This window comes from Chionomys nivalis, chromosome 13, assembly GCF_950005125.1.
Source record: "Chionomys nivalis chromosome 13, mChiNiv1.1, whole genome shotgun sequence".
NCBI classification, from domain to species: domain Eukaryota; kingdom Metazoa; phylum Chordata; class Mammalia; order Rodentia; family Cricetidae; genus Chionomys; species Chionomys nivalis.
Window position 1 is genome coordinate 39,697,158 of NC_080098.1, and position 21,575 is coordinate 39,718,732.

Sequence of the window (21,575 nt, forward strand, 5' to 3'; positions counted from 1 at the left end):
TCTCCAGACCCAAGTTATGGTCCATTGTGGCAGTGAATTCCAGTGGCAGAAGCTGGAGGAACGAGGTCACATTATATCCACAGCCTAGAGAAGACAACAATAACTGCGTGCATGCCAGTAGTCAGCTTATTCTGGCCACTCTTACCCAGTTCACGATTCCCTGCTTAGGGGATGGCACCACTTACGATGGGCAGATCTTCTCACCTCATTTAACAGAATCAAGATAATACCCATAGTCGTATCCAGAGGCTCGTCTCCCAACTGCTTCTAAAGTCTGTCAAGATGAAAATTTCAGACCAAGTATCACAAGTACATTTTTTTCTTTTATGATAACTTTATTAGTGATTTAATGCAGTAAATCAGCCTTTACCAATGAATAGTAAAATTACTAAGAAATATGTCCAAAATATGCATAGGTGAAAACAACGGGGAGAAAAACACATGAACAAAAATATTGTCATTAACTTATCCAAAATTGAAACTTGAAATATGTAATGTTTTCAGTAGCAAACTTATGGAAGTTACATAAAACAATATTCAAAGTTAAGAAGGAAAATGGCTCAGCCGATATAAACTGACAAGGACATCAAAGCTTCCTTATCCAAACTTCTCACTAGAATTTGCATATATGAAACATATTATAATGAAATACTGATCCAGGCATAAAATTTCATTTATTGCTCTTCTCTGTAATTTTATCATAAAGGACACTGAAAGCAATATTCACCGTCATGGTTTTAATGAAAATTATCCCCTATAGTATTCAGTATTTGAGCACTTGGCCCCTGCTGGTGGTGCTGTTTGTGGTGGTTTAAGTGGTGAGGCCTTGCTAGAGGAAGTGTGTCACCAGGGATGGTCTACGCAAGGTCAAGTCCTCACCTTACGGTCAGCGTGTCTGCTTCATGATTGCTGTTAAAGATGTGGTCTCAGATCCCTGCTACTGCTGTCATGCTCTCCCCACCCTATGGATTCTCACTACTCTGGAATTGTAAGCCCAAATGAACTGATTGTTGTCCTGGTCATGGTGTTTTATCAAAGCAGAAGACAAACATCTGCCTATCTTCCTGGCCAGCCTATGTGTGTCCTCTCAAACAGATGTTTGCGGCTGATCTTTAGCTGTTTGTGCCTACATCCATTCATCATTTCATGTTTATTCACATATAAACTACTGTGGCATCTTGCCATTCCCATGTGGTTTTATATTTTGCTTTTATAATTTAAATATAATTGGTATAAATGCTCACTAGTTAAGCTGCTTGGTACCGCTTGAGCCCGCCATGATGGGTGTGCCCAGAGGTAGGTAGGTTTTGTTGAGTAATTAGGCAAAGAAAAGATTGATTAGAGTCTAAGAAAGGGATTATACATTCCAGTTTGCTCCTCCAGAAACATTTCTTTGAAAACACCACAGCAAGTGGTTTCCTCTGTATGGCATTATCAGATAGTCCACACTGTCTCTCCTTTCCCATATAGCTATGTCTGACCTTGTCTCTTTGAATTCAAGCTCAAGATGTGTCCTCTCCCCTATCTCAAAGCATAGCTACATACTTCCTCTGATCTGTGAATAACTGTGACTTACAGCCCACCCTTGAGAACCATCTGCTTCCCAGCTCTTGGTCTCTGCTCTGAGTCCTAGCTGTGTCCCAAACACACTATGCCAGGGTTTTCATAACTATAGTCTATATGCATAAGTACGTGTATGTGTGCAAATATATATATTTGTCTCCTGTATCTGTGGAGAATTGGTTCCCACAACTCCCAGGGGAAGCAAAACTCCATGGCTGCTGAAGCCTGTTACATAAAAAATGATGATGTATTGGTGCGTGACCTTCTCTCACATCCTCCTGTGCACTTGCAATCAGCTCTAGATTGCTTAGAAGACTTAATACCATGACAACATGGTGCAAATAGCTGTTGTGGATGGTTCAGAAAATAAGATGGAGAAAACAGTCTCTGTTCAGTGCAGATGCCATCTGTTTTCTGATGGTTTGAACCATGCATGGTTGAACCATAATAGAAAGAATACAGATATGGATATATATCCGTGTGTGTGTGTGATTTAGAGGTCCATCGGCATGTGTGTATATGTGAAATATGGGATTTAAAGTCAGTTACAATAAAAATATGTGAAGTCAGGGTCACGTGGTGACTGTGGGTATAGGAAATGAAGGTAGTGTGACAGGGATTTAAGGTACAAGATAAAGTACAGGAAAATAATGCCTTATTGATGGGGCAGATTTACCACTTAATTATCACTTCATTCAGAGGTTTTAATTTTTAAATCTGGCTCCAAGTTTTTGTTTTAGTTAAAATTCAAAAGCACCTAATTTAAGCAGAATTTTCTGATATTGAAATAACAAAAGTCATTGTTTTAAAAATTTCTTGTAAAGTATTCTATGATTTTCTATTAGCTTTTCCTCTTTGGGGGTTTTAATACTGGTTTTCTCTTCTCATGAATTGCCTGACACTGGACAGCTAATCCCCATTTACTTTCTCTAGTAAATGATGATAACAGTCCCAGGGGATTGACATGAGAAGCAAGTGAAGGAACAAATAAAAGCACTTTGATCAACCCGCATGGTTTCTCCATTTCTTCTCCCTGGAATCCTATGCACTGAAGGGCTCAGCTTAAGCAAGAGAAGATCACTGAGTGTCCTTTTGTCCGAGTCTTTACTTAGTTTTTTTTTTTTTAATTGAGAGTTCAGATCTAATTTAAAAATCAGGACACTAGTTATTTTTGAGAATGTCATTGAAACAATAAAATGAATTAAATTAAAGTTGTTACTCAGATAAGTTAAAAAAAAAGAATTAAGTAAAATAGAGTCCAGATACTTTTTATTTGGAATTTATCCTGGGGTGGCAAGCTAAGTCTCCATTTGCCTTAGGAACCTCAGATGAAGACAGATGGGATTTGCCTCATGTCCCAGCACCATTCCCATAACTTTCCCTTTACAAATGTGTCTGAGATGTTGCCAATGGGAAGCTTGTATGCTCAACAGCTAAGAAAAGTTAAGCTTGTTCTAAGATGTTATTAAATCCAATGTTGTTCAAAATGACGTATAGAAAACAGTCTTAATATGTTTCATTGACATTAAAATCCATTTCTTGCTAACTAATCTCTCTTATATTTGTGCTTCCCCATGGTAGAAGAATTGGCTTTTATGTCAATACTTTCAAAAATGTCTCCAGCCTTGAGGCCAAGTTTCACAAGGAAATTGCAATGGTGAGTGATGGTGGCTGTTTCCCTTACCGAGGGCAGTGCAAAGGAAGCAGAGGGCGTGGCCTAGGGTCCCTGACTAATGCACCCTCCTCCAAGGCTCCTGGAGCTGGCCGCAGTTACTACCCTCTGCACACGTGCGCTCTGCTTTCTGTTAATTGTCAACACACAGCTCCCTACACCCTCCGAGGGTCTTGTCAAAGCCTCACTCTCTTGTTTTTCTCTTCTGTTGGTTAAAGTCAGAATGTCAAGTGATGTTCTAAACTAACGAAAAATTGATCTCAAGATATTCAGAAAAGCATCGGCCGTGTTGCTAACTACTGTTTTTGTCATTCCTCGGGGCAGCCTGGGGACTACTAATAGAGTTAAGATGAACAATCTATTTTATATTATGTTTATTTCTCTTCTGCTTTATATTAGAGTGAATACACAATTGATTGACTCAGCGTTTGGTTTATATCAGCTTGGCTGTAGATTTTAAATTTGGTATATGGGATTTCAAGTGTCCTGAGACCAGTCTACTTCTTAGAATAATTATAGCTTCTCATTAAACAGTTTCTTTCTAAGAGAGAATGGCATGGATGGGCATTAGGATGTCCTGTGGCTAATAGGCCTCTGTCTCCTTAGCTTTGCCACAAGCTCTATGAAGTGATGACAAAACTCGGCGATCAGCATGCTGACAAGGCCTTCAGTATTCAAGGAGCTCCCAGGTAGGCCACTGCTCCTCAGAGCTCGCTCTGTTCCGTGTGCCAGTGATGTGCTGTGTGCTGAGTTATCTGGAGTCTAGAGACCACATCTTTCTGTTTTATTCACCTTGTAAAGGTCCAAAAGGAGCCTTCCCACCTGGGGAGATCCTAACCGTAGATTTGGGGCTTTTACATTTCCTTTTGGCCTTCAGTTGCCTCAATATGCTACTGGTCACAGTAGACCTAAGTAACTGCCTCTGATTTACATGGGGCCCCGAGAGCAGTAGTGTGGGATAGGGATCATTTCTACCTCTTACTTTATCTGAGTAGAGAAAAATCAAAACTCCAAAGTTTTGTGCTGATTATTATCTGATGAAGGAAGGAAAGACGTGGAAGAGACCTCTCCACCTTCTGCCTCTGCTTTGGCATTTACTGCACAATGTGACTCTGTTATGACTCTACTATAGCATGCTGTTAATGTGTCAGTCACAGACGAAGGGCCCAGTGGCACATCTGAGCTGTTTCTCTTGGTTTGATTGCCCACTTTCTCTTATGATTTTGAAGTCTCTTTTCTCCCACCCATGCTTAGTAAACCTTGAACTAGCAGCCAGAAGCCCTTTAGGTTCTAGTCATGTGCCTCTGTGGTTAATTTGTTTTGTTTTTCTTGTTGAAGTCCAGCAACTTCTGTAGTTAAAGAGCACATTTAAAAAATCTCTGTGAGTTTGAGGCCAGCCTGGTCTACAAGAGCTAGTTCCAGGACAGGAACCAAAAGCTACAGAGAAACCCTGTCTCAAAAAATTAAAAAAAAAAAAAAATATCTATAGAAAAAGTGGGGTGCTGTGGAATGAAATGGTTTCTAAGGTGATGTTCGGTTCTAAGATTCTGCACTTATGTTTTTTTTTTAAATTAATTGTTTTTTTTGCTTTATTTATTTATTTATTTATTTATTATGTATACAATATTCTGTCTGTGCGTATGTCTGCAGGCCAGAAGAGGGCACCAGACCTCATTACAGATGGTTGTGAGCCACCATGTGGTTGCTGGGAATTGAACTCAGGACCTTTGGAAGAGCAGGCAATGCTCTTAACCACTGAGCCATCTCTCCAGCCCTGTGGGGTTTTTTTTTTTTAAATTGATTTTATTGAGCTCTACATTTTTCACTTGTATTTTTTATGCCAGTCACTGTAAACGCTCAGGAATATATTTATAGAATCGTTCATAGACAGATGCAGTCCCAACCTCTCCATATGTCAGTGTCAGAGCACTCATAAATGTAGCCCCTGCTATGTCTGCCAGAGGAGCAAATGTGTCTTCTCTCTCCATAGGAAGGACATGGCCTAAAGGAAGCCAAAAAAGGGACAGAATTATGGCTCTAACATTGGTTTTTTTTTTTTTTCATTATTAAACTAGAAACAAGAGAGGAGTAAGAATATCAAAATGATTTTTTGGATCTTGTAAAAGTAAAGTATGTTAAGAAACTGAGTGGCTTCCTCACATGGAAATAAAAGCCAGAGATGCTTTTGAAAATACCAATTTCAAAATCGTCTAAAGCGAGAAGTAGGGTCATAGCCACTTAAGTGTCTCTTTCTCTTTTTGTCCTTCTTTCTTCTTATTCTTACTCTTTCTTTCTTTTTATTTATTTATTTTTTGTATTCCTCTGCAGAGCAAGGTGGTGAGTTCTGTGAGCAATTTCTAGACTAGAGCATAGACTGGGGTTGTCCCAATCATGTAGAGCAGCGGTTCTCAACCTGTGAGTTGTGATCTCTTTGGGGCGGTCACATAACAGATAATCGTGCATATGAGCTATTTACATTATGATTCATGACAGCAGCAAAATGACGGTTATAAAGTAGCAATGAAACAAAATTTATATGGGGTCACCACAACATGAGTATTTACTGGTGGCAGCCTTAGGAAGGTTGAGAACCACTGATATAGTGTCTCCTCTCTGGAGAACCCGGCTCCCTTAGCTCCTGAATGTGTAGACCATGCTGCTCTGTTTGTACTCTTATGTAGGTCACAGACTCTGTTCCCTCTGGCTGCTGTCTTTAGACGTTCTTAGAGAGTAGGATGTGTCCTGGTTGCCATCTGAGTCATCATGTAAAGCTGTTCCCAAGCACCTGGCAAGGTGCCTAGAACATGGTGGCTTCTCAGGAGGTTGTGGACTCTCACCTGTCATGTGGTCTGCTGGCATACTGCAAGGTGTCAGAGTTAGTCATTGTTTCATAAAGCATAGAAACAAGTAATTGGTGCCTCCTCAAATGGAATCAGAAAGCACTCCCACGCAAGATTTGTTACCACTCTCCTCAGATGCCTTGGAAAATGAAAGTGACAGTTTGCTGCGTAATTGTCTATAGATTGCAGCATAATATGATTCTCCTGTGTATCAAAGGTGAAGCTGGTTTTATTACTACTGCCAGGTCAGGAAATCTTTGAAGCTTGTTTGGCATGTGGAGAGAACAAGACATTTGTACTATGCTCTAAATGCAAATATAGTAAAACTCAAAGTGTCTTTCTTTTTCTTTCTTTTTTTTTTTTTAACACTCTGCCTTTTGCATACCTAAAGTGGGATCAATATTGCAAGGCTGCTCTGAAGAAAAGAGATCATGCCTGGCTGGGTTCTGGTTCATAGGGAACAACAAGTGGGGCCAGTTATCCATTACTATTGCTAATAACTAGAATTAGTCTGGAAGTGGGGAATATGATTAACTGATATTAAGCTTCAGGGTTTCTCTGGGATAAAGCATCTTGTGTTACAGAAGTCCTGCTTCTCAGAAGGCTTCTTGCTCAATTCTCTCTGTTCATCAAGTGATTCAGGTCCTCTTCGCATTGCAAAGACACCATCACCCCCAGAGGAGCCTTCGCCTCTGCCCAGCCCAACAGCCAGTCCCAACCACACACTAGCACCTGCTTCTCCTGCCCCAGTGCGACCCAGGTCACCTTCACAGGTAGGACATGTGTCCGGGGTCAAGGTAGAACTCATGGGGAAGTGATTTTCTCTGGGATCGTCCTGTGGTAACCAGGCATTAGAAAATGCTTCTGTGGGTAGACTAAAGTGTGAAACACTAGACATTATTACTACCACTCTGGAATGAGTCTGGTTTTCTATTTGATTTTTACCTTTTCTTCTATACTCAGTGTTTGAGTCCTTTGGACCTTTTTGCCCATCCCCAGCTTCTTGGACCAGAATGTATTCATCTCTACATTCTCTTAGAATCCCACCTTTCAGAGACCGGGGATCTGTTCAGTGATGGAGCACTCGCCTGGCTTGCCCCATGCTCTGAGTTCAATTACCAGGCTTAAAAACAAAAATCACCCTGGGGTCAAGGCCCTGCCCAAGACCTCAGTAAGGTTTAGTATTCCATCACCCATATTGTGTTACATGTGAGTTGTGGTTCCTCAGCAAAAGCCTGGCACAAGTTAAAAGAAACTGTGAGGACCAGGCAAAGGGAACTGGAAAGAGAAAAAAAGTACTTTTGATTTCCCTACATTGAGCAAAAAAAAAAAAAAAAAAAAAAAAAAAAAAAAAAAAAAAAAAAAAAAAATTTCCGTAGGGACATTTAACATTCAAGGTCCAGTATAAGCTTTCATAAACATCATTGGAGCCAGAAAGTTGTAAGAAGATATGTGTAATAGAGTCTAAAGTTCTCATTTCAAAATCCTGGAGTTCAAGGTGAAGTGGAAATTGCTTCTGGTTTGTCTCATTGATTCAACTGAGGAAAACAGACAGACAGAAAACCAACTGGCTTAGTTTTTGTTTTGAAGTTCCAGTTTTCTGCTGACAAGAGAAATCATTTGTAGTTGAGCTGAGAATGTATGGTCTCCATGTGGGATCATAGTTCCTGCAGCCCTGGGCAGTGCTCAAATCCAGGTGTATGGACTCTTCTCTCATGAACTGACTTCTCCTGATTAGACCATTGCTTGTTAGTGTTCAGAAGCCACCCAAATGGACAGCATTCTTGACTTGAATCAAATAGGCTTGCACCTCTGTACAACTCAGTTCATTCAGAAGTCAGTCTGCTCACTTTGCTGTGCTCATGTGACCCTTTCTCAAAGATGTTACAGACAACACTTTTGGCTACCATGTTTGTTTTTGATGCTTTCTAGACAAGAAAAGGGCCTCCTGTTCCACCTCTGCCTAAAGTGACCCCAACGAAAGAACTGAAGCAGGAGAACATCATCAACTTCTTTGAGGACAACTTTGTTCCAGAAATCAATGTGACGACACCTTCGCAGGTGAGTGCCCAGGGAAGCTGGGGTGTCTATGAAAGGACTGTGGTGGGAGGGATTTTTAAGTCAGCTTTAGTGAAAGTAGCAGCTATTTGTGCTACTAGTAAAATTTGGTTACTTGGGCTTTATTTATTACTTTGTGTAAACAAGGGATCATTATATGTACAATGTATAGAATTTGAATATCCATTTATTGAGTAGAATATTATTCATTGCAGTATATATTGAAAAGTATAAAATGAAGAAGAGTTGCTGTCCTCTTACCATTGCAACATAACCATGCTTACACTCTGGCGTGTTTTCTTTCTATCTGACTTCCCTCCCTTGAGGATTTACCAATTTCACATTTGAAAAATCAGGTTATGTTGTTAAGAAGTCCTGACATTCCAACTTCAGTTCACTGGTCATTTTATGTCATATAGTATTGTCTTTACAAAAGCATTGAAACTTACTATCCTATCAGCTGGAAGTACCAACCTCTGACTCTTAGTTACATGTTAATTTTCAGCTTACATCAGCCCACACATTTGCTACTAGCTAGAGACACGTTCTTTTTTTTCTACATTAACAATTGCACTGAGCATATTTTAGGGTGTCTTGTCCTTGCTCGGTTGCATCTACCACCCATAGCATCCTCTCAATTCCATCACAAGTAGGGACTTTAGTCCACTAGAAGCCTGTGTACTTAGCCGAGGACATCCTGTCTAGGAGATGAGGCTACTTAAATGGCAAGAAGGTGAGACACAGAGTAGGTTGGAAGTAAAGACTAGGCTCAGAAGTGCTCTTTCCTTTCAAGTGTTTTTATTTGAAGTTTTTTCTGGCTCCCTTACAAGGACCCTCATGGTGGGGAGAGGAGGAATGAAGATACTTTTGAAAATTGCAGATGCCAGGAGAGTCCTTAAGTACTTCTGGAAGCATGAACTCTTTCTAGTGTTGTTGAGTGAAGGAGATGGGAAACAGGGTTGGTTAGGGGATGGAAGCCTTAGATAATTTTGAAATTACTACCCACCAGAGACATATGGAAGTTCGTTGGGGGTGAGAGAGATCATTTAACCTGTTTTCTTTTAATTTAAGAAAAAGAAAAGGGATTCTGGTTTTTGCTTTTGTTTTGTTTGATCTGAGAAGCACCCTAGATCCGGTTGCTGGATCATAGAGTATGATATCCAATGTTTGCATCCACGAAATGACCCCTGGTTCCACATTAAGATGTGCAGAGACGTGAAATGGGATTTATATTTTGGTTTGTAATCATGGATTATTAGGTGGATAAAAAAATCTAGTTTTGTTTCAAATGGAAACTGCCTTTTCTGCAGTGTTTTAACAGTTTCCTTGGTTGCTTGTCCTGTGGCTGAAAGCAGCACTGTGTCATTTTATCACACCCAGCAGCCACTAGTCTGGAGACCTCACTCTGAGAGATGCTGTTTTGATCAGTTGGAAGTCTACATGGTCTAAATCAGTGATGCTGAGCCGATGGTCCAAGGTGGTGTTGCTGAGCTGACTATTACATTCAATTAACAGATTCTGTTCATGGAACTGTCCAGCCAAGCCAAGGCGTGATAACTGCCCCACTTAAAGCCATCTGACTGTTTTAATGTTTCTTGTAGGATTTTTGAACACATACATGTTATGTGCTTGTAATATTAGATGCATTGAAAGGTCTGTATATCAGGTAATATATTATAAGCTAATATATTGTATAATCTAGTAATAATGTTTTGGGCAGTGCACAGACAAATGAATGATAGAGGAAAGATATCAATTCTTGTTGAAAAATGAAGTATTGAAAACTAGAAAGTCGAAAATTATCTGAGAATATTTCCCCCTATATTAATGTAGATTCTTTTCAGTGTTGTGTGTTTTTTTTTTTTTTTTCTAAATGAGTCATCCTGCATTTAGAAGATCGTTTATGGCTGCAGATGGCTATTTTTATCATGCACTTAATGGGAAAGAAAAACAATTGTGTTCATCCTGGCCAGATGCTGCCAATGTAAGAAGCAAAATCTATCCTGTCTGATGGAAAAAAAAAATCGGCTCAGCAGCAACACTTTCTCAACTGTGTCCTTGGGACTGAGAAAAGAAATCCACCAAGCCTGCAGAGCCCTCTAATGGCCCAAACCTTACGTATAGCTCAGAATTTCCTGGGGGAAATGCTTTCTTCATACTCAGAGGACACTATGGAATCTTAGACCAAAATGCTTTTCTGATTTTCTAATTTTTTGTCCTCAGAACTAAACTGTTGTAGGAAACCTATCCTTACCTCATCTTCCCTCCCAAGAACTTAAACAGTAAAAAGCAATCCTGTACATGAATCCTTATTATGTTTTAGATTTTATTAATTATTTGAGGATTTAATATCGTATATTTTGGTAATAATTCACCCCTTCTCTAATTCCTCCAGAAGATACACTGGAGAGGTGAGTGTCTTCCTGACCGGCTGGCGGACGCCCCGGAAAGGGAGCACATTCCCACAGAGTTCTGGGTTTAATAGACAGTGGCAGGCATTTCCCTGCTTTACTTATCCATCATAACAATTCAGAGCTGCTTTCCACATGATGTCCAGCTCTCCTATTATCTTGGTCTCAAGATTTGGTAAACAAATTGTGTTTCATGGAGGCACAGAGCTTGTTTTTGTGTTACCGCTTTCTTCTAATAATCTGTTTGCTATGTGGGAAACATGATACTTTTGTAGGCAAATACTTGGCAAAATTCTGTATGGGACATTATTAGATATAAATATATATTATTTATTGCTCTTCACACATTTATATAGTCTATTTTGATGACAGCCGTCTCCAACAGTCCTTCTTCCACTGCTTCCAAACTCCCTTCCAACTACATGTTCCATCTTTCCGAAGAACATGGGAATCACTTTTAGTATTTAAATATTTTAATATTTAAATTACTGACAAATGAAGTGGTTTTTTTTTTTTTTTTTTTTTTTTTTTTTTTTTTTTTTTGGTTTTTCGAGACAGGGTTTCTCTGTGGTTTTTGGAGCCTGTCCTGGAACTAGCTCTTGTAGACCAGGCTGGTCTCGAACTCACAGAGATCCACCTGCCTCTGCCTCCCGAGTGCTGGGATTAAAGGCATGCGCCACCACCGCCCGGCAAATGAAGTGTTTTTGAAAGAACAATGTCTATGAAATTTTAAAACTATATGGGAAATAATCATGCTGGAAAAATGGAAAGCTAAAGACTAATATTGGAGCATATATATGATATAGATGAGAGAGTTTGGGGCATAAATATTTATATAATATGAAAAGAAGCAATAGGGACATATATAATATATTATGTAAATATATATTATATGACATAAAAGAAGAAGCAAAATTGTCTAGGAAAAGAAAGAGACATATAGCACAAATAATAAAAACCCAGAGATAGAAATTGGGGTTCAACCTGAAGATCAGAAAAACAAAGCAGCCAGCCACTGCCTCTTACCTCTACCTCAGACTAAATTGGTGATCCTGCCTCCACAAATCCTCAGTATGAGACTAAGCATGGGAGCTGTCTCCTCCTGTCTTATATTCCTCTCTAGTGCTGGGATTAAAGGCCTACACCACTACCGCCCAGTCTATGGCTAACTAGTATGGCTACTGGGATTAAAGGTGTGTACAACAACTTTGGGGCCTGTCTGGCTGACTACTGAGGCTGTTTTTTACTGACATTCAGGCAAGCTTTATTTATTAAAACACTGATAATATACTATTATGGAGACTAGGAGTGGTGGGAGAAAGTAAGGCATATGGGGTGAAAATGGCCAAAGTATACTTAGTTGAAAAGATGTTTATGAAAGCCTTCACTTTATACAATGAATAGACATCACTAGAAACATAACAAAAGGGACACATAACTAAAGTAAAAAAATGTTTTGAGTTTGATTAAACTGAAAATGCTTACATTTTAAAATAATGTACAAGAATGATAAAAATCTATCCCTAAATATTAAAAATAACTTAGTAAATGTAGTTTTAACCTAGTAATAAGAATGCATTATTCATTTAAAAGAGGGCCCACACAGTAACACACAAGCAGCTTTCCTACACAAGAAATGTAGGATGTTAAAGTATTACCGTTACACCCTCCCAGCTGTTCGTGCATTTCTGTATTCTGAAGTTTGTTTCTTTGGCCAGTAATAAAAACAATTCCCATCTTCAAAACCTTTCTGCAGCCACTTCAACTTTATGTTTCATGTTCCTCCATTGATGTGACCTTTCAATTTCTATACAACAAAATGTTCAAAAATGAAACATACCAAATATCAAAAACATGTTACTTGACTGTGTGAAACTGCCCCCAATTCTTGCCACTGTGGTATAGTTTATGGAGACCTTGTCTCAGTTTTGCCCTTTACTGTGTAGCTTGAGCCCAGGTTTACCTAACTTCAAGTCCATGCTGTTTCCCTGTGTAAATTACCACAGGTAAATAGTTACTAATGCTTAATATAGTCCTACAATTCTTACCACACACATGAATACGTACATTGATAGGATAGATCATATGATAACTAAATCAGGAAATGGAGTATTAACTCCTGATGAGAAGCAACTGAAGTCAAGGGTACATTTCAACTCACTGTTTGAGAGACAATGTGTCATGATATAGAGGGGATAGCAGCAGGAATACAAGATGGATGGTCACATTGAATCCACAGTTATGAAGGAGAGGGAGGATAGGAAGGGGGCAGGCTATAAAACCTCAGCACCTCCTTCTAACACTTCCAGATATATTTTCCATATTCTCCCCCCAAAATGTGCCATCAGGTGGAGACCAAGTGTTCATACACTGAACATCTAGGGCACATTTCATATTTAGCACACAAATGAGAACCACCAGGAGGATGGGAAAGGTGAATTCAGTAGAATTCATTGGTTCTTTCCTATGTTTTAGCGTCATAGAGATACCACAGCAAGGGGTTATACTAATGGAGTCAATGCTCAGTACATCTTTTTATTTTTATATTCATCTATGTTTTCTTTTTGATCTGTGCATTTTCTGATATCCATTGTTTGACATAACCAAAAAGGATATTTCTTTTACCTGTGTGACATTCTGATTCCTCCCCTTGATGGGAAATGGGCATGATCTGAGGAGTGGGTTATGTGTGGTTAGACTTTATCACTGCATTGGATGAAGCCCTGACATGACTAGGGACATATCGGTGAGACAGCCTGCCTAGCTTATTCCATTAGTTCCTTTCCATCTGTCTTAACAGAATGAAGTCCTAGAGGTAAAGAAGGAGGAGACTTTGCTGGATCTGGACTTTGACCCTTTCAAGCCTGATGTGACTCCTGCAGGTTCTGCTACAGCAGCCCACTCCCCCATGTCTCAGGTATAAAGTGAGTGTGGGAAGTTTAGGGATCAGAAACCTTCATTATGCCTAGTTAACTGGCGCTCACTGTGCCTTCCAATTGAGGGTTATCTATTTTTCATTTTGGTTGAAAATTATTTCCTACTCATAAGGTATAGAAATAAGACTTTATTAGTACCAAATATTTTCTATTTCTCCATGCCATTAGCCTTCTCCTGCCATCCCAGATGTTTGCCTCAGAATCGGGTCTCACAGGGTAGTTCTCAATGTCTCACTTCTCTCAAAGGAGTGTAGGCTCTAATACTAGGCCTCGTGCCTTCCCTAAACGAAGCTCTTTTGGTGTCCTTTTTGCACTACTTCCTTTCTCATACTTTGCAAGGCAAGGTTTATTTGAATAACCATCAGACCCTCCTCCATCAAAATGCGTTTGCAGCCTAGATAGTTGTAAACTTGAAGCTGCCCTTGTGTTCGTCGTGAAGAACCCTGCCCTGGTTCCAGACCATGGATGTGGAGTACCTTGTGCAAGTGCTTGCTCTTGCTCATTACTTCCTCACTCTGTAGTTCCAACTACTTCCTGTAGCCTTTGTAATAAGATTCTCTGTCAGAGGGATCTTGCCTTGGGTGCTTTATAATGAAAACATCAGTAGTGAGTGCACATCAGGCATGCATTAATATGTTTTAATGGGTACCTACTACAATAAGCATGACTGCCAGTTAATATGTATATTCTGTATCCCAGTTATATTGGAGCAAGCATATGTAAGGATCTGTCTGCCATCAAACTGCTCATAAGATATATTCTTGAGATAGTAGGAAGAGGCAAGCACATTGGTTAAGGATTAAAGTCTGGAAATCTCCATTTCCTCAATGATATGATAACCCCTAGTGTTGGAAAGCATTTTTGTTTTAATGATGTGTGTATAGTGAAATACCATACTTACTGTAAATCACAGTCAGTACCAAGCTAGTCAAAAGAGCAAAGGGAATTGCTCTGATCCCTGCTGTTCTCATGGTATCTACATGTGGCTAAAGTCAAACTAAGTGAAGTTATATAAAATTTAAAGTTTGGTTCATTTAGACTAGCACATTTCAAGTTCTCAATAGTCAAAATAGGTAACGGAATTGGAGTGTTTCTATTATCAAAAATGGGCCTAGGAAAGAGTGCTGCTCTAAATGTCACATGTGTGTGACATTGCGACTCTCCCTGGCCTCTTTATTTGATTACTAACTATGGACTTTTACTCATAATGTTTTTCTTTGTTTTCTTTTAGACGTTGCCCTGGGACTTATGGACGGTAAGGCATTGAGAACTAATTTCACATATTTTGATCAAAAAATTTGGAAACCTCAATATACTTTTCTATTTATGAGAAGAAAGCCCATACATTTAATGATAATGTATTACCATAGAAAAATACCTTAAAGTTGAGACCATTTCCCAAATCCAAAATACCTAGTAGAGAAATGTGTGTCAGTGGTCTACATTGCTAAACTGGTAGGAATCAAGACAATGGCATTGTGCTCTTTGTGCCTTCCTGTGGGAGATGATGACCCAAAGTGCTGTCGTAATGGAAGGCTCTTAGATATGTGGTACTCTTCGATAGAATCATAACACAGTGTGGATGAGAAAATCAGAGGTGATAACAATTTTTTCATCATTATATTCAATTAAGTTTGGTTGAAACATTTGGAAAATTTGAGCTAGACAGCTGTGGATTTGTGTTCAGACATAATTCTTATAATCTTGTAAATTTGATCAATTTCTAAAATTCGATAAGTATCAGCTTTTCTCATCTATAAAATAAAGATAATGATCCCTACCTCAGAGTGCTGTGAGAGGTTTAATAAGACATATGTATGGTATTTAATCCAGTATGTGATATGGATCAACAAAAGGTAGCCATAATTATGGTGTTGTTTTATAAAGCTAACCTGATGTGCAAGGTTGATTATTTTTAGGATATAGACTAGGGAGAGAGAGATAACCAGAATTTTGTGGTGTTCATTGACATTGCAAAATTAGGAGACTGGTGACCCCATGTGAGGCCTGACATTCCTTAGGGCATGGTCTTAGTCTTTAAGAAGCTCTGGCTGTGTATTCTTCAGAATTATACTCGAGTTTAGTAAATGCAGCATACACATTCAATAGATGTAATTATTATTTGTGGACACAGTCTTCAGAAGTGGAATTTCTTCTTGCTTTCTAAAAATAAAAAGGATGTTCATCCTCTTCCCTAGAGTTTATATTCTATTTTTTAGGATCCTTACAAGAGATCAAGATCACAGCTAACAGTGTTGGTCAAAGGCATACATGACCAAGTCAATACCTTAATATGGATTTAGTGTTACTTGTGTACTTACTAAAGGGGAGATGGGGTGATATTCAGGGCACTAGATTTCTAACTTCAACTGTGTGTTACTTTTATTGTTGATTACGGGAATAATACTAATCTTGGTAATCCCAAAATTTTATAATTTTAATTAGAACTATGACACATTTTCTTCCCTCTCTAAAAGGAATGTGGAGAGAGCAAAGGTACCTTCTATAAGAAGCTTTTCACTGCTTCAGAGGACAGACCTGCTAGGAATGGTAGTCATAATAAAAATGGATGAAATCGTGGCTTTCTAACATACTGCCATCATTCATAGTTCTGTCTACTCTAAAGGGTATTTTTTATGTGCATAGAAAATGGCTTCCAGGTTGAGGGAAGACTGTCAAGAGAATCCTCAAGGTAGTCATGTGGTTAATACGAATTTATTCTCCATTCAACACAAGCCTCAAAGATAGACCCTAGTGAAGAATGAGTTTGACATTTTCTTCCTATAGAGCCTATGACGTGGAATAATTTCTTGATATCTGTGCATTCTGGTGGTCTCAGACTTGCATGTTCATTTGGATAATCATTTTCATTTCATGGTCTCCTAAGGTTGAAATTGTGAACTAACCACAAAACATCCTCCCTAATGCTAGAGAACAGCACAGGCTCTTTGTGTTTCATTTGTGCCTCTTCCACAATTGTCTTGAAAAAATTTTAGGACAAAATCATTTTTATAACAAGTGGTAAAATTTAATTCCTGGACAGTAAAAGCTACAGCATTCATAAGAATGTTGTGCCTGGACAGAATGAGGCTTTGACCGGTGAAATGTTTCTCATTTTTTATTTTTTTCTCACCCCTCTTTCAGACAACCACTGATTTGGTACAACCGGTAAGTTGATTTTTATAAGATTCTAGATTTAAAGATATCTAACATTTATACAAATGGCATTTTTTCATAAACTGACTTCTCCCCATGGCATTGCTAGTTCTAGATTGACCTTAAGTCAATTAACTCTAGTATTTTTTATTTTCTATTTTTATTTTTTTGTTTGTTTAAATTTGTTTTTGAGACAGGGTTTCTCTGCCAAGAACTTTTTAATTTTAATTTAATTTTATTATATTTTTTATTTTATTTAACTGGTGCTACACTACTGAAGAGCTGTAGGTTTTTCATCAAATATTTCATGGTCTGTTTCATCTTTTTCTCCCCTCTTTGCCTTTCTACATACTTTAAAGACTGACTCTTCCAAAAGTCTTTCTATGTGTAACCTCATCATAGACGAAACTCCTGACAGTGGTTTGGCTGAAGAGCTTCAAAGACCTGAAACTATAGGTGCATTTACTTGGGGTCCTCATGCTAGAACAGACAGTGTCAGCCAGGAGATGACCCGAAGTGGGTCTCAAGAAGACATAGTCTGTCTCTCTGGAGTAAAGCAGGCCATGAGATTATCCACCGAAATGCTTTCTTCTACCGACCATTCTAATGTAGCTGAACAGGGTGAGGATGCCCTGGGGCCAGCCCCTCCAAATAGAAATGAACAGCTGTCCTCAGAGCCTGTGCCCGGGGCTGGAGTTTCTATTACTGCGTACATGGAGATGGACCAGCCATTTGCAGCATGTGACTCAGAGAAGCTGGTTGTGGGAACAATTGACCTGCTCAAAAAAGGTCACGAAGAAGCTAAAGTATCAGATGAAGAAATAAAGCAGAAACAGAAGGTAGAAGATCCTATGTGGAAATATGTGGACACAAGTCAAAAGGTAGACACTGGAGCTATTGATACCAAGGCACTAGAAGATACTGGGGGATATGAGGAGAAAATACGAGATGGTCTAGGAAATAGAACACTACATCATCTCGAAACACCAGCAGAACAAGGTCAGGAGACCTTCAAAAGGCATGAAGTGGGAATTAGGAAAGATCTAAGGATGGGAAGTGAGGAAAGACTAAAAATCTATGAAAATTATTTTGAGGAAGCTGATGTATTAGAAAGAGACAAGGAAAGAGTATATGTGGCAGATATATTTAGTGACAGAATTCAGGGATTGTCTGATGAGATTCAAGTAAAAGACAGCCATCACAGAAATGTAGAAGGCTCTGAAGCTACACCTGCCCATCATACAGAGATCTGTAATCTGCCTCTCCAGACAGACCCTGTGTCTATTATTAAAGATTTGAGCATTGAAGAATGGGATTTAACTAGAAAAGAGATAGAGAAACATTCAACAGGCCTGCACACCCATGCCACAAAGCATTATCCAGCACAGGGAAATGCAGGTGTAGAAGAAATTCAGTGTGGCGTTGTAGTCAGTGCTCAAGGAGCTGAGGGGCTTAAGCATCAGGATGTTGTTTTATCATCCAAATATGCAATGGTAGATGAGTCTGAAACTGACCCTTACTCTTCTCTGGGAACTCTTGCAAGTGGAAAAGGGCAGTGCTCATATAAGGGGAAAGATTCATCAGCAGGGGGCTTTGCAAGTACAGGGCCTGGAAACCCTCATCATGCCATTCAATTGCCAAAAACTACAAAGACAGATTCTTGGGAAACAGAAGCAGGTCAAATCTGGCAGCCAGACTTGAATTCAGGAGCAAATATTGTGGATCTAGAGGAAGTCTCTGGTATTCCAGATGGCCAAGCAAGTAGGCTTGCCAATTGGCAGGAATCTAATAGCCACTGGTCCATCAGAGATATAGAAGGTCTACATAATTGCTGGGGACATTTAGCAGAAAGTAAGAAAGGACTGGAGGTGGACTTACCAGCAGATGTATGCAGGAAACATGCCAGGGCTAGTGACTTGGATCAAAGCCAGGAGACTACTAGACCAATGGTTCAGGGAACCTCCTGGAACACTAGCATGGAGAGCCCTGGTAGTCCCCAAGACAATGACATCAGCAACTCAGATTTATCTGAAGATGAAATTGCTAACCAGAGATATGGATTGTTGTACCAAGAAATAGAGGCTGATAAAGATGAGGTACTTACTCTAAAATGTAGCGTAGAGTAACCAGACTTCCTTAGGTTCTGTTTTCCTTATGTCTCTCACCAACTTCATTCTCCATCATTGATCTCCTTGACACATGTACCTCTTGAAACCTATGTAAACCAAACACAAACAGGTTGACAAAAAAAAAATGCTGGGAATTAATGGAGTCTTTCTTACTATTCCACTTTCTGAGTTATTTTTGCTACTTTCTTTTCCTTTATTCCCCCTCCTTTCTTTCTTTTTTTTTTATTGTTTGAACACTAAAATGTGCTAATCCATGAGCAACACAGATTGATTTACTGGTGCTAATCTGACTCCACTAATAAAACATGAACTGTTTCTACCCAAGCTCATTAAAACTGTAGAATCTTAGTTGATGTTCATTAAATTGATGGATACGAATGACTTAAAAGAGATACTAACACCCATGGTTCTAGCCTAGAGTCATTTTCTCATTATTGAGAAAGTCAGTGTTGGCAAACATTGACCCATATACGAGCAACAGTTGTAAAGCGGATCTTCCACGTTTTTTGTCAGCCTATTTATAATAATACAGCATGGCTTTTTGTAGTTCATAAGTGCTTTCAAGCAAAGCAAGCTGTTGTATTATTTTTAAATTTGTGTGTTGTAGTTGTTACTCTCCAACTTGTCTAGTAGATATTCATTCATCCTATAGAAATGTTGGTAAAAAAAATCGCACACGTTTTCCATTTCCTTTAGGCTTCTGGAGGTTCATTTAATGGCTTTACCCAGGTAAGGTGAATCTGGTTACCTACAAGAGCCACCTGCTAAGAATGTTTAATTCTTTCCTGCGGGAGCTTTGTGTCATCACTACAGCAAAATGATTAAGAATGTCTGTACAAAATTTGATCTCACTACTTACAACTAACTTGAGGAATGGAGATAGCATTGTGGCATTGTTGTGATGAAATGAGCTGTCCTTGTTGTGAGCTGAACCCAGTGAACCCAATGCTAAGTGCTCCATAATGTTATGCCAATTTTCCTACTAGTCATTAGAGGTAATTCCAGTATGAAAGATCCTCTAGACTTGGCTACTGAAAGAGGAGATAAGATTATTTTTACTAAGATGATGGATATTAGAGATGATGGTTTTTAGAAATCCTTCTAAAATGTCATAGTGAGCCACACTATGTACAGCTATACCTTTAGTAATTTTCCAGATAAGAGCCATCTGAAAATCAGGAACCACACTCCAGCTCTTTCCAAGAGATCAGTGGTTCCTGGACATGTTCTGCTAGCACAGATTAATGTTTAGAATAACTCATGTTAACACTGTTTTGGTATTTTTTTAAACGATTTAAAGGGGGACTTTCAAAAACACCAACTGATACAACTGATGGTTTCTAGTTTAAATAGTATAAACAGAGACTGCACTTTCATTTCCCGGCTGCCCAGACCCAATTAATCACACAGAAACTATATTAATTAAAACACTGGCCTATTAGATCACACTACTTATTAACTAACTCTTACATCTTAAATTAACCCATTTTATTATTTTTTATTTTACTGTGAGGATTGTGGTTTGTTACCTCTTGCTTCTTGGGCCGTTACATGGTGTCTGCCTGACTCTGCCTTCTTTCTCCCTGCATTCAGTTTAGTTTTCCCACCTATTGCTCTTCTGCCCTGCCATAGGCCAAAGCAACTTCTTCATTAAGCAATGGTAATAAAAAAAATTTCATAACATACAGAAGAGAATCCCACATCATCTCCCCTTTTCTGTCTAAATAGAAAAGAAAGTTTTAACTTTAGCATAGTAAAATTACATATAACAAAACAGATATCAAACAAGAATTACAGTTACAATATTTCTTTATGTGTCTAAAGTTTTATATCTAATTTATCTTTTATCATAACTAAGGAAAACTATAACTATCTGACTTCAGCTTTATCAAATACCCCAGAAGGATATATTACCTAAGTAAACAGGAAATTCATTGTAAGCAACTTCCAAAACTCTAGAATTGACAGAGACATCTCACTGACTGGCTAGTCATCCAAAATCCTTCTTGCCCATAGTATCTGGGGTAGCCTTTTTTACAAAGCAGGAAATTTGAAAGACTGTTTTGCTTATAATGACAGTTTGTCAGTTGCTTTCTTCTGTGTCCTGCAGAATGTCTGGCTAATGAAGTAAGTCACAAAACAATCCCACACCAGTTTGGAATTATGATTAATATAAGGGTTATTTATTTAAAGGGAAATAATGTACAGATTACCATCCTAGACAACAGCCTCCTGCATGACCAGGAATAGTGTCTGATAGCCAGAAGTGGAATCCGAAGCAAGAGAGCGAGTGGAAGGCTGCCGCTGCTTTTTTTTAAAGCAAAAGATACCATACCCCAGTGGGCTGCTATCTCAAAGGCTATTGGCTCTAGGAGCAAAAGTAGTTCCTGCAGCACCTGGCAGTTTCTTCTGTGAAGCAGGAACCTGAAAGACCATCCCATCTTTTAGAAAGTTCATCAGCCATTTTTCTGTGGGTCCTGCATGACCAGCTCATACAGTATACCATCCATGATTTATCACAGTTTTATCAACCACAATCACTCTATTCATCCTTATACAACTTAAAATTTCACTACACAATTTCCCACAAACCCAAGCAGTCAAGCAATGGCAATTTCCTGCCCAAATGATTAGCCTTGTCACACTGAAGGCAAATTCCATAACAAGTTCCTTCAATGCCCATCAACCTCTCTGAAGTAATTGGTGCTGCCAGAAGCAGACATGCCTCACTGTCAAGAAAAGTCTAAGTTCATAAAATCTTTTAAATGCCATATTCTGTAGGTTTTTGAAGTATTGAGATTATCTAGCTA

At 38.9% G+C, this 21,575-nt stretch overlaps 1 protein-coding gene across 6 annotated transcripts in view; it reads left to right on the forward strand.

Annotated features, from left to right (window-relative positions):
- Positions 1 to 21,575, forward strand: part of Amph (amphiphysin) — a 180,195-nt gene that overhangs the window by 129,723 nt on the left and 28,897 nt on the right. For 3 of the 6 annotated variants that reach the window (XM_057787207.1, XM_057787208.1, XM_057787212.1), the window contains exons 8-15: positions 3,145 to 3,220; positions 3,842 to 3,924; positions 6,710 to 6,848; positions 8,008 to 8,136; positions 13,345 to 13,461; positions 14,712 to 14,735; positions 16,625 to 16,648; positions 19,462 to 19,494. In XM_057787207.1, the coding sequence (XP_057643190.1) occupies positions 3,145 to 3,220; positions 3,842 to 3,924; positions 6,710 to 6,848; positions 8,008 to 8,136; positions 13,345 to 13,461; positions 14,712 to 14,735; positions 16,625 to 16,648; positions 19,462 to 19,494 (625 nt within the window). The remainder of the gene's footprint in view (positions 1 to 3,144; positions 3,221 to 3,841; positions 3,925 to 6,709; positions 6,849 to 8,007; positions 8,137 to 13,344; positions 13,462 to 14,711; positions 14,736 to 16,624; positions 16,649 to 19,461; positions 19,495 to 21,575) is intronic. The other 3 variants (XM_057787209.1, XM_057787210.1, XM_057787213.1) reach the window with 1 other exon arrangement.